The 13,087-nt window shown below is 43.9% G+C and overlaps 1 protein-coding gene across 4 annotated transcripts in view; it reads left to right on the forward strand.

The window, feature by feature from the left end:
- Positions 1 to 1,997: 1,997 nt before the first annotated feature.
- Positions 1,998 to 13,087, forward strand: part of cuedc2 (CUE domain containing 2) — a 37,072-nt gene continuing 25,982 nt past the window's right edge. For 2 of the 4 annotated variants that reach the window (XM_052041528.1, XM_052041531.1), the window contains exons 1-5: positions 2,545 to 2,688; positions 3,511 to 3,577; positions 4,638 to 4,744; positions 7,241 to 7,384; positions 7,607 to 7,668. In XM_052041528.1, coding sequence (XP_051897488.1) covers positions 4,671 to 4,744; positions 7,241 to 7,384; positions 7,607 to 7,668 — 280 coding nt within the window. In that variant the 5' untranslated portion in view covers positions 2,545 to 2,688; positions 3,511 to 3,577; positions 4,638 to 4,670. Of the gene's footprint in view, positions 2,450 to 2,544; positions 2,689 to 3,510; positions 3,578 to 4,637; positions 4,745 to 7,240; positions 7,385 to 7,606; positions 7,669 to 13,087 lie in introns of those variants that run through there. The other 2 variants (XM_052041529.1, XM_052041530.1) reach the window with 2 other exon arrangements.

Consider the following 13,087-nt stretch of genomic DNA (forward strand, 5'->3'; position numbering starts at 1 on the left):
AACTTAGATGGACCAGTAGGAATGGGAAAGGAACACAGGGAGTGTGGGCTACCTGAAAATGGAAAACTCAGTGTTCATACCATTGGGTTGTAGGCTGCACGTGGAATATGAGGTGTTGTTCTCCCAGTTTGCATTTGGCCTCACCGTGGCGCTGGAGAAAGCCAAGGATAGACAGGTCAGTGTGGGAATAGGGACGGCAGTTGAAATGACTTGCAACTGAAAGCTTGGCCATTAAAGGATCAGGCTGAGACCTTACTATTTAATATGGCATACACAGGAAAACATCCATTGCTGGTAAACTAAACTAAAAAGATGATGGAAATTTACAACAAGGACAAAGATTTTTGCCTGCAATTCAGTAAGGTCAGAGCATGATGGAACTCATTAACATCTGCTTGCTTTTGATCAATATTCCCCGACATCCCAAGCTAACAAAAAGAACGTCCCAGCTAAAACAGAAATTTTCATTAACCTCAACAGTCCTTCAGGGGAGCAAGTTCTTCAATTCCTCAAATAAAAAGGGAAGATGTTGGAGATAATCTTCAGCTCAGGCTACATCTGTAGAGAGAGAAAGAAGTTAATGTTTCAGGTTCATGACCTTTCATCAGAACCAGTAAAGTGATAAAAACAAGTGTGTTTTAACTTGCAGAGAGGGAGAACAAAGGGAATGACACACAAAACACTGGAGGAACTCAGTGGGTCAGGTGGCATCTATGGAGGAAATGGACAGTCAACATTTCAGGTCAAGACTCTTCATCTGGATTGAGGGAATGTCTGTGATAATGACGAGACCAAGATTGGCTAGATGTTAGGAATGTAGTTACTGCTATCTGAGAAAGGGTGATAAATGTTTGTTAATTACATTTGATCTCTCTGGAGGAGCATTAAGAGAGACGTGAATGAGGGCGATAGAGAGACAAAAAGAAGCCATGCAGAACACAGCAGTTTCTGAAAATCTGAAATAAATAGAATGCTCAAAGTAGTCAGTATATCAGGCAGCACTGTCAAGAGAAAGAAAAAAAGTTAATATTTCAGGTGGAAGACCTTACATCAGAACTGGATCGTTCTGACACAAGTAGGAAATGCTGGTTATCTAAAATTGTTGAATTTAATATTGAGTCCCAAGGGCTGTTACATGCCTAGTTGGAAGATGTTCCTTGAGCTTGTTTGGACTTCATAAGAAGTGTAGGAGGCCAAAGACAGGTCAAAGTGCAACTGGGATGAAGAATTAAAGTGATAGGCAAGTGGAAGCTTGGGGTAACCCTTGCAGAATAAACTGAGTGTTCTGCAAGGTGGTCACCCAGTCTGCGGTTAGTTTCTCCGGTGTAGTGGAGGCACTTTACATCACATACATTAAATTGTAAGAAGTGCAGATAAATCTACTACTTCATCTGGAAGGAGTTTGTTGCTAGATTGTGGGGAGGAAGTGAAAAGGCAGGTGGTGCATCTCAGGTAGCTGTGTAATAAAGTGTTGCACATAGGGGACTGGTTGGTGGAGATAGAAGAGTGAACCAGTGAGTGGCAGAAGGAATGGTCTTTTAAGAAGGCTGAGAGTGAGGGAATAGGTGTGTTTATTGGTGAAATTTGGTGGAAGGTGAATGGAATTGCAGAGAATGAAACACTGATTAAATTTGGGAGCTGTCCAGCTGACAGAAGAGGAGATGAGGGTAGTACTGGGAATGGAACTGATGCAATTGAGAACCCTCTCAACTCTGGTAGAGGGAAAGACATGGTTCAGGAAAAGAAGACATCTCAGAGCAATGATGTGGAAAGTTTCATTAGCAAAGTAGATGCCAATGCTGAAGAAACTGAGAGAATGGAAAGGTATCCTTACAGAGAGTAGGGTGGGAGGGGGTGTAGTCAAGACAGCTGAGTGAGTCATCGGGACTATAATTGATATCAGTCACTAACCCAGTCACCGAGATTGAGATGGGAAGGGAGATGTCGGGTATGAACCATGTGAAAGGGAATGGAGTGGGGGATGAGTTAGCCGAAAATTGGTAGGAAAAGTAAAGGCATTTTCAACAGCAACACACAAAGGAACTGGAGGAACCCAGCGGGTCAGGCAGCATCTATGGAGGGAAATGGACAGTTGACATTTCGGGTCAAGACCCTCAATGATATTTTCAGGCTCTGTAAGAGAGCAAGAAACGGCACCGATGCAACTGTAGATGGACGCAAAATGCAGTAAGGCTGAAACAAACAGTTCCGCCCGTCCCGCGGAGGGACAGACAGAACTCGGCTTCCTCAGGGAGCTCCACCACCGGTCGGGCTGGAAAAGTTCTCCGTGTCCAGGCGCCTCCGAACCGCCCGCAATCCCCAGGCTGCGGGCTCTCCACAACCGACAGCCCGACCGTTGGAAGGCGGCTGTCGCGCGCTGTTGGCGGGACCTGTTGCCGAGGGCGACCGTGACGTGGGCGGGGCTTATTGGCTTATTGTTGGCGGGAGTGTACGTAGGGCACGGGTCACGGCGGGGCGCTCCCGCGGTGGGCGGGGCTGGAGGCAGCGCGCCCGCGGTGGGCGGGGCTGGACGCGCTCCCGCGGAGGGCGGGGCTGGAGGCTGCGCGCCCGCGGTGGGCGGGATTTGTTGTTGGCGGGAGCGCGGCCTCGGCACGATTTGGGGGACTGCTTGTCACGGTGACCGGCTGAAGCTTGCGAGCAGTGGGGAGGTTTGCCGCCGCTAACGGTGTAAGTGAGGCCTCGGGGCTCGATGAACCGGCGGAGGGAACGATGGGCAGCCCCGGGAGGAGGGGGAGCCCGAACCCCGCGGCAAGAGGGCCGGAGATACTAACGGTCGGAAGCCTCAGGACTGGGGCATTGCCTGCCCGTTGCGGGGACTGCGCCCCACATTGCCTGCGGTCGGGGAGGGGGGCAAGCTGGCTGTAATGTCCCACCTCTGCCCCGGCTGTTAGTTTCAGCTCCTGTTCATCAGAATCCTTGATAACTACAGATGCTGGAGGTCAGAATCCTGGAAACACACAGCAGGTCGGGCAGCATCAGTGGAGGGGGAAATGGTTCCTCTCCCACACACTGGGACCTGGAGACGGATCCCGCTAAATCATTGGGAAAGGCTCCTTCCTCGTCAGAGCGTGGAGAGGCTGGGAATGTTTGTACCGCAAAAAGGAGGCGACGGGAGTGGCTGTAAACTGATGTGTTGAACCCCAAAAGGACAGACCTCCCCAGCTCCCCCAAGTCACATTGGAAGTTTAACCTGGGAGGGAGGCAAATACATGGAGTGGATGGTGAAGGAGCTGAGTGGGTAATGGAAGCTGAGTGCTATGGCATATTAAAGAGTAAATTGGATAAGTTCCTGGGAAAAATATTTTTGTGGGAACCTGGGGGAGAGTTTCCGAGTATCATCAGATGCGTTATTTCAAGTGGTCTGTGAGTCAATTAAATAGGCACAAATGCCACCATGAAAAATATATCTAAGTGTTGCCACCTGGAATTTATAACGTATTCCAATTGTGTTTCCAAACAAAAACTGAGCCTGTGTATGTCTATTTCTAGCAATCTGATTGGTGGACCAGGTTGCTAATATATTATCCATGAAGTGGTTACCGGGGACCAATCAGATGTGAGTACTCTGCCCTCCTATGTTCCCATTTAAAAACGTCGTTGAAAAGTAAGAATTTAAATCTCTAACAGAGCAGCTGACATTCAATTGAATTTATCACAGAATCGCTTTTTAAATCATAGATGCATCCTATTACCCGATTCATAAGGTAAAGCATAAGGATGTGCCTTTGAGATCGAGATCGTTCAGCTACAGATGTGTTGGTAAAATGATCTCTGGTTGATATTCCCTGACGTTTTGCTGCCCTTCAGACCTCAGCCCACTTTTCCTAAACCTATGTGTTATGTCATTATTTTCTCTAGGTTACAAATGGAAAAACGTCAGGTATAATGCTCAGTTCACTATGTTGAACTACGAGAAACAGAAAGCCCCCAGTTCTCTGTTTGGGATTTTGTCATCACAATGGCTGAAGGAAGATGGTCTGACTAATTTGAAATCCATGTAAACCTCAGGGCCCAGCCAGTGCCACTGCCACCCGCTTTTATCTTTATCTTGACACCCAAGAAGCAATAAGATCATTTCTGCAGCCTTTGTAACCCATTGGTTGATGATGATGGGATGTGGTGAAAATAAACTGAAAAATAATTGAAGAAGAACCAGGACTCAAGGAGAGAGATGAGCTCTTATTATTTTAATTGGAGCAATGCCATTGGAGATCAACATATATCAACTAATAAACACCAGTGTTTCTTGGACAGGAAATTTATTGACCCATGCTAACCATGTGGTAGTTAATCCAGTTTACCCTCGCCCCAAATCAGTATACATCGGTGCCAGCTTGGTGATCAATGGCAAAGTATCAGGAAGAAATTACTTGAGAAAAGACTAAAATTTGGAAATTGATTTTGCATTTTAAATGTAATAAGTTCATTGGCAACAGACTGTTTATGTATCATGACTTTATTTCTGTGCTGCATTTACATAGATGGTAACATTTTAAAAGATTTAGTCTAAGAACAGGATCAGATTGTTGAAGAGATAGGAGTAGGCATTAAAATGGGCAATCATTGTGTCTTTTCCATTTTACTGTGAACTCATACAGACACTTTGTTTTTTGCAGGTGGGACCTTGTTATTCTTCACCAGCTGGTACCATGGCATTGGAGAAAATTATCCATGACTCATTAGCCCAGTTTGTTCACTCGTACATCCCTGATGCTGATCTCAGGTGGGTGATAAAAGCAATGAAGAAGCTTCCATTTATGAAGACCCTTTTCCAGCTATGGATCCCAGAGTATTTATAGCCACTTAATTACTTTTGGAAGTATATTCTTTGTTGGAAGCTTGACATTTAATTAACACTCACCAAAACTTCAAACAGCCATGAAATAATGACTGGAGAATCAGAAGTTTGTTGAGGAGTAAGTATTGACAGCTCACTTGAGAGAATTCTCTGTACTTTTTTAGGATCCTGCATTCAGCTGAGTGTTTTAACTTCCCACCCGAAAGATAGCACATCAGGAAGTACAGCAGTTCATCTGTACTGGACAGGGCATGTCAGGATTTTGCTCATGTGCCTGCCGATTTAATTAAATAAAAGTGAACGTTAAATATGATGCTATAATTTGTCTGGATGGCTTTGGGATCAGGAGAGACGTTGTTTCTCGTGCTGACCAACGTGCTCCTGCTGCATTGTGCATGAGTGTGGCCTTTTTGGGGATTAAGTTGTCAAAAAAACTAAAAAGACTGCAGATGCTGGAAATCTGAAATAAGCAGAAAATCCTGCAAAATAGTCGGCAAATCAGGGAGCATCTGTGGAGAGAGAAACAGTTAAGATTCCAGTTCAATGACGTTGCATCAGAACAGATAAAAGTTAGAAAACACATGTGCTTTAAGTTTCAAGGAAAGGAGAGGGTTAAAAGAAAGGAAAGCAAAGATGGAGGAAAAACTCAAAAACTCAGTTGGTTGTATGCACAGAAGCTGGTGAAGATTTGTTTATTGCAACTGATCTGTTTGGAGAAGGTGTGAATTAAAACAATGCTAGAACTGTGAGATACAAAAAACCTGCAGATGTTGAAAATCTGAAATAAAAACTGAATACTAGAAATATTCAGGAGGTCATGCAGTGTCTTTGGAGGAAGAAACGCAGAGTTAACATTGGTTGATATTATCCAAACTGATCTGTTCTGATACAAACTATTCAGACTGATTACCTGTATCAATGTGATGTCCTGAGGGCTGTGGTGTGCCAATTGAGATGGCATTCCTTTGTTCCTTGAGTTTGCGTTGGGCTTTGTTGGAATATTGTAAGAGGTCAAAGACTGAGATGTCTGAGTTTGGGATCAATTATGGTGGTAGGCAACTGAAAGCTCAGGCTCGCAGTTATGGACAGAACAAAGGTATTCTGCAAAGTGATCACCTCATCCATAGTGATCCAAAGTGATTCTGCATTTGCTTTCCCTATGGTAGAAGAGACTGTGTATCGTGAACATTAAATACACTAAGTTGAAAAAGGTACAAGTTAATAGTTTCACCTGGAAATAATGTTTGGGTCCCTGAACGGTGGGGGGAAATAAGTTTAAAGAGAGCAAGTGTTGCATCTCCTGCAGTTCTTTGGAAGGTGGTGGTGCATGTAGAGATTCAAGCTATGTGGAATGCTTGGAACAGTCCTTGTTTCAGACCTACCCAGACCCCCTCTTTCACCTTTTTTCCAGTACATTGATGACTGCGTTGGTGCTGCTTCCTGCTGTGGTACAGAATTCACACGTCTCATCACTTTTTCTGCCAGTTTTCACCCCACTCTCTCTTTCACGTGGTTAATCTCTGACTGTTCCCTTCCTTGACGACTCTATCTCCATTTCGGGGGATGGACTCATGAACAGCATTCATTACAAGCCCACAGCTGTTTCCACTATATGCCTCACCATATTCCCTATAAGATTCCATCTTCCCATTTTTTTTCCCGCTTCTGCCATTCCTGTTCTGATGATGGCACCTTCCATAATAGTTCTTGCGAAAATCTTTCTTTACCTTTAATCATGGTTTCCCCTCCACCAGAATTGACATGGCTCCTGACTGCATCTGTTCCATTTCCTACATTTCTGCTCTCACCCTTTCATTCCACCCAGAGAAAGAATAGGGTTCCGCATGTGCTTGCCTTCCATCCCACCAGCCTCCATAATCTGCAGTCCAACAATTTGGAATTCCCAATGGTTTGGCATCTCGCTCGCTGGGGCCCTGGTTCCTGTGCTCCCTGTAAACTTACCTGGTTCACTGGAAGTTTTATTATAATACTGTGTAACAGCTTAAAAAGTCAAGTAAAAATGTGTTAAGGTATTAATAGAAATAACATCCAATAGTCCAGAAAATCTGCTGGTCTGGCAGCGCCAAAGTCCAGAGCATGCTGGATTGTTCTTGTGGTATTTAGTTCCTTTCATCTGTAAGGGAATGGTAGAGTATTAGTGAGCTTTTTGATTCAACAGTCCTAAACCTATCACACACCTGTATTTTGTTTCAAGCTGTTGCAGATTTCAATGTAATGAAGCTAAAGATGTTCAACACAACAAATGGTTCTTTGGTTAAGAAAAAGCCTGTCAGTGCAATAGTTATATTATTGAAAAACATCTTGCACTCATCAAGGATACCCTAAACACTATATATTTGGATTTTGCCTTTTATTCTGTTGGAGCAGTTTTGCCAATGTTATTTTTTTTTCCCCCCACAGCGTTATGGATGAGGTAATTCTTTCCTACATCACTGGTGTGCTGGAGGAGCTTGGATCTCCAGACTCATCTGAAGAGAATTTTGATGTGGAAATGTTTGTCGAAATGATGGAGGCCTACATTCCAGGCTTTGCAGAAATAAGTAGGTAGGGAATTCCTTGCCAATATAACTGATTGCTGGATCCCTAAAGTTTTTGTGGTAGAACCTGGTTCATTCAGTGGAGTTAAGCAATGCCTGAGAATCAGTCACTCGTAGTGATCAAATCTTGCTTGTCCATTCATGTGATAAATTTGATAATTAGAAAGAAACTTTCAAAACTATTCATGTTAATGATAGCAGATTAAAATGAACCTTCTTAATTTTTCAGTGTCGCTGTTTATGAGATGATGTTTGATTTGGCTGCACAGCTGGTGGAAGCCCGTAACAAAGGTAAGTCCTAAAAACTGCCAAGTGGGGCTGTTGTAGAAACATCCCAGAACAGGCTGAATGAACTATGTTAGAAGGTCTTGGATTTGGTCCCTGCTCTGTGCAAAATTGAATCATCTAGACTAGTTTAGTAGTTTGGTGTGCTGCAATGTCATCAGTGTTTGTTTCCAATTCTCCTATCCACTTTTGATGTTATTTGTAATCATAATTTAATGATCCTGCTAGGACAGGATCTCGATCTGTGTATGCAGTGGGTAGAAAGTGAGAGAAACATGCTGTGGTAAATGTCAATACTCCATGTGCAGGGGTGTAAACACCAACACTAATTCATTGAAGCTGCAATTTTGCTTGAGGCTATCGGCCATGTTCATGGCCTCTTTTATCACATGTGCATTTCTATGGAAGCAATAATATGGTGACATTTCAAATAAATGCATCGTCTGTATTGACTGGAATGAAATGAATGTCTATGAAGTAAACCGTGGGAGGATTGTAAAGACTGCATTTCATCTCCCATCAATTTCTTTGACAACTTTGTAAGTTATCTGTTTAGTTTTGGGTGACATAAATTCTGGAACTTTTAAATGATCAAATTTTACATCAAAATATGGGCTTAAACTGCAGTAATTTATATGTTCAAAAAGAAAAGTAACAATTGAATTTGGGATTTTTGTACATAATTTACCATTAAATTTGTATATGCTTGGAGCTAGTCATGTTGTAGACCCTGGAGCTTCAAGGAAATAACTGCATTAAGTTAAAACACTCTTCTATTTAACTCCTGAGATGCCATCAACTCGGGCAGTCTTCAAAGTTGAGGAAGACTTGTTTGCACTGGTTTTGTGGATTCAGAGATGACCAATGAGTCTTATGCAGGATCCAAGGACTCTGCCACAGATGGGGCAATTGGAGCTTGATGGAACAGGTTGATGGATGATTTAGAATATTGTATGCTCTTTCCACTGTTTGCATTTGACCTCCACAAGCTTGCATTGGAGAGATTCAAAGAGCTTGGGGTGTCTTGTTACACTATTGTTTCACTGTTAGTTTGGTTATTTTGGTCTAAAGGTTTCCACGTCAGGCTGAAGTATATTTTTTTAAAGGGGTTTTGAGGACATTCTTGAAGCATTTTAGAGAAACAAAGGACTGCAGATGCTGGAATCTAAATTTTAAAAAAACAAAATGCTCGAGGAACTCAGCAAGCCAGGCAGCATCCATGGAGAAAAACAGTCAACGTTTCGGGTCAGGACCCTTCTTCAGAACTGAAGATATGAAAAGGAGAAGCCCAATATTTAGGGAAAAACAGAGCAGTGATGGGTGGACAAAAGAGGGGAGGCGGGGTGGGCACGAGGTGGTGATAGGCAGATGCAGGGGAGGAGGGGAGGGCAGATCCACCAGGGATGGGTCAAAGGTATGGAGGCAGGCACCCCACGGGGGAAGGGGAGGAACAAAAAAGACGAGGAGAAAAAAGAGATAGAGGCTAGGAAAGGGAAGAAAAGAAGAGGCATGGGGGGGGGGGGGGGCAGTGGTTTTGGTTTACTTAAAGTGGGAGAACTTGACGTTCATTCTGTTAGGCTGTAAGGTCCCAAGATGGAAAAGGAGGTGCTGTTCCTCCAGTTTGTGTTTGTGTGCAGTGGAGGCCAAGGACTGGCATATCAGTGATGGAGTGGGAGGGCGAGTTGAAGTGACTGGCAACGGGGGAACACCTGCGCTCCGTCTGTAACCAGGAGCTGCATCTCCCCGTTGCCAGTCACTTCAACTTTTCTTATCTTCAGTCCTGAAGAAGGGTCCTGACCCGAAACGTTGATTGTCTGTTTTTCTCCACGGATGCTGCCTGGCCTGCTGAGTTCCTCTAGCATCTTGTTTTTTTTTCATTCTTGAAGCATTTTATTTGTCCTTCTGGGAATTATTTGCCATGATGGAGTTTGGATTGATGGAGCCTGTTTCAAGTGTCTAGAGTCAGGAATATAGATGCTGTGGTCTGCTCATCAGAGCTGGTTGAGTTTGATCAGAACTGTGATTCTGAGGTTGTTAATCTGGGAGAGGACACTGTTACTGGTTCACCTATCCTGCCTGTGGGTTTGTAAGAATTACGGAGGCACCATTGGTGGTATTTCTCCAGTACTCTGCGGTGCCAATTGTCGGTCATAAGTATACAGGACGTTGGAGATCACTGCTGTGTGGTGGACCATGAGCCTGGTGCTGGGTTTGAAGTTGTGGTCTTTGAAGGCTCTTTAACCTCAGGGGCTGAAAATTCTTCTGGTGCACCTGAGGTAGTGGTGTACATGGGAAGTGATGAATGTTTTCCAGCATTTTGTTAGGGATCTTATTTATTGGATTGTAATATAGTGTGGTGGGGGCAGGTTTGTCATGATCCTTGTCTTCAGGATGTTTAGTGCAAGACCCATCTTCTCATATGCTTCAGTGAAACAATCATCAAGGTTTGGAGCTTGGCCCTCAAGTGTCCACATACTAACCTTGTCTGTGCAGTGAGGATTGCTGACTGAGATTGGAGTGAATCTATCCAGCGGTGAAGGTGGTTAAGATTGAACAATTTCAAGTTCATCCTGTAGATTAGCTTCACTCCACTGAGGAGCTTTGCTTGACTCCAATCTGCATTGGGACTGAATCTGTGATAGATCTGATGATGAAGATCACAGTTTGCAAGGATATGCATGTTGCCTGTGAGACCATCATTGACTCAGTTCCTATGACTCTTGAAGTCCTGGTGGGCTACCTTCACAAGCTTTTGAAAGTACTTCCTGTTAAGCATGGGATTCCAGGACCTGGACCCAGTGACAATATATTTCCAAGTCAGGTTGGTCTGTGACTTGGAGTGAATTGGCTGATGTCTTCTACCCTGCCCTTCCAAGTAATGGAGGTTGCACCTTTTGGAAGGTGCTGTAGGCAAGTTGCTGTAGTGTGTCTTTGTAGATCAAACAAACTGCAGTCGCTGTGTGCTGGTGGTGAAAGTAGTGAAAATTTAGTGGTAGGTTGGGTGATGATCAACAAAGCTGCTTTGTTCTAGGTTGTGGTGGAGCTGTACATTGGCAATGGCAGTTTATACTGTCACATTCCTGCTGATGGTGCAGGGCTGTGAGGAATTGGAGGATGTCTCTCATTGCAGAATGTCCAGCTTCTGACTGCTCAAATAGCTATAGAATTTGTGGTTGGTCCCATTATGTTTCTGGTGATTGATAATCCCAGCATGTTGGTGACAGGGAACGTGCCAGTTGGAAGACAGTTGAATGTCATGGGGAAATGTTTAGATTTTCTCTTGTCGGAGATGGTCGGTGTCTGGTACCTGTGTGGTGTGAATGTTACTCACATCAGCCTAGGTCTTTGTGTTGTCCAGATTTTGCTGCATATGTAGCCATTTACTACCTCGTTATCTAAGGAGCTGTAATTAGAACTGCAGACCCCACAAACATCAGCCAGTATTCACACTCCTGGCATGATGGGCAAGAAGTTGTTAATGAATCAGATGAAGATGGTTTATCCTAGGACACTCTTTAATGAACTCCTGTAACATTAGTGGTGTAGCGAATAGAGCTGCTGCCTCACAGCTCCAGAGATCCACGTTCAAAGCTGACCTCTGGTGCTGTCAGTGTGGAATTTTCATGTTCTCCCTGTAATTGCATGGGTTTAGTCCGGGTGCTCCGGTTTCCTCCCATATCCCAAAGATGTGTGGATTGGTAGATTAATTAGCCACTGTAAATTACCCTCATATGTAGGTGAGTGGTAGAATGTGAGGATAGGTGACAGGAATGTAGGTAAATGAAATGGGTTTAGTTTGAAATGGGTGCTTGACGGTCAGTATAGACCTGGTGGGCTGAAGGACCTGTTTGTGTGCAGTATGACCAAGTCTATCCAGCACTGTCCTGGGGCTGAGATGATTGACCTCTGGCAATCACAACCATCTGCTTTTATGGTAGGTATAATTCCAGCCACTGGAGCCTTTCTTTCTCTATCTCCCATCTCCCCTCCATCTCCTACTGCCCCCTTCCCGTCACCATTCCCAATGACTAATTTTGATGGTGCTTCTTAATTGCATGTTTGGTCAAATACTGTTTTGATAGTAGATATTTAAATAATCACTTTTGCATTACCTCTGGAATTCAACACCTTTGCCTTTGATTGGATCAGGGTTCTGTTGAGGTTCGGAGACCAGTGGTTAAACCAAAACTGAGCAGGTTATTATTGGGTAGGTGTTGTTTAGGTGGCACTTTAGAAAACACCTTTCATTACTTTGCTGCTCATTGATGATAGGCTGGGCCATAATTGTATCTATCTGTTTCCTTTTCCCCTGCCTTTCTGTGGAAAATGTGTTCCTGAATTTCATGCACTCTCCTGTTCCTTGATAGAAAAGGGAATGCATTAAATTTGATGAAGATTGTTTTCTGTGAAGATGGGGACTTCAGGGTGACCCTCATGTGGATCATGGGCTTGTTATCCAGCTGAAAATGCCTGTTAATGCTCATCTTGCACGTATGGAATTTTGCCTTCATTGGGGATAGGAATATTTGTTGTGCAGCTTTCTCCTGTAGTCATGATTGCACGTGACATGACTAGAGTTTTGGTATGATCATTTGTAGAATTGCTTAGCTCTGACAATAGCATAAGGTACCTTATCTTCAGCATGTACGTGGCCCTGTTTTGCAGCTTCAAGTTGGCACCTAACATTTGGATATAACTGTAGTTCCCCTCAGTATGATCTTCTGCACTGCTAAGATAAGGTTTCTTTATTAGTCACATGTACACCGAAACACACAGTGAAATGCATCTTTTGCTTAGTGTTCTGGGGACAGCCCGCAAGTGTTGCCACCCTTCTGGTGCCAACATAGCATGCCCACAACTTCCTAACCCGTACGTCTTTGGAATGTGGGAGGAAACCGGAGTACTCGGAGGAAACCCACGCAGATACAGGGAGAACATACAAACTCCTTATAGACAGCTGCCGGAATTGAACCTATGTCGTTGGTGCTGTAATAGCGTTACACTAACCGCTACACTACCGTGTCTGCTCATTAGACTACGGTAGATTCCCAGCTTAATGGTAGCGTTAGAGTAAGCAATTTACCAGGACATGGTCTTAGATTGTGATGGAAAATGCCTGCTGCTGTTGATGGGCCACAACACTTCATTGATGCCTACTTCTGAGCTGTTGAGACTGTTATGAATCTAATTCATCTTGCTGCATGAAGTAAGTGCTCCCTGGGTGAAGGTGGGACTATCTCCTCAAGCACTGCACCATGGTCACTTGTTGTGGACAGGTGCATCTGCAATTTGGTCATTTGTTTCTGCCTGTGTGTAAATTGCCTGCCAGATTTACCTGTGAAAGAACAGTTCATGATCCTTGAAGAACTTTGCACATTCTGACATGAGGCAGCATAATTAAGCCTTTTTTTTAATCTCTCTGTTT

Source organism: Pristis pectinata, chromosome 30 (genome assembly GCF_009764475.1).
Source record: "Pristis pectinata isolate sPriPec2 chromosome 30, sPriPec2.1.pri, whole genome shotgun sequence".
Classification (NCBI taxonomy): Eukaryota; Metazoa; Chordata; class Chondrichthyes; order Rhinopristiformes; family Pristidae; genus Pristis; species Pristis pectinata.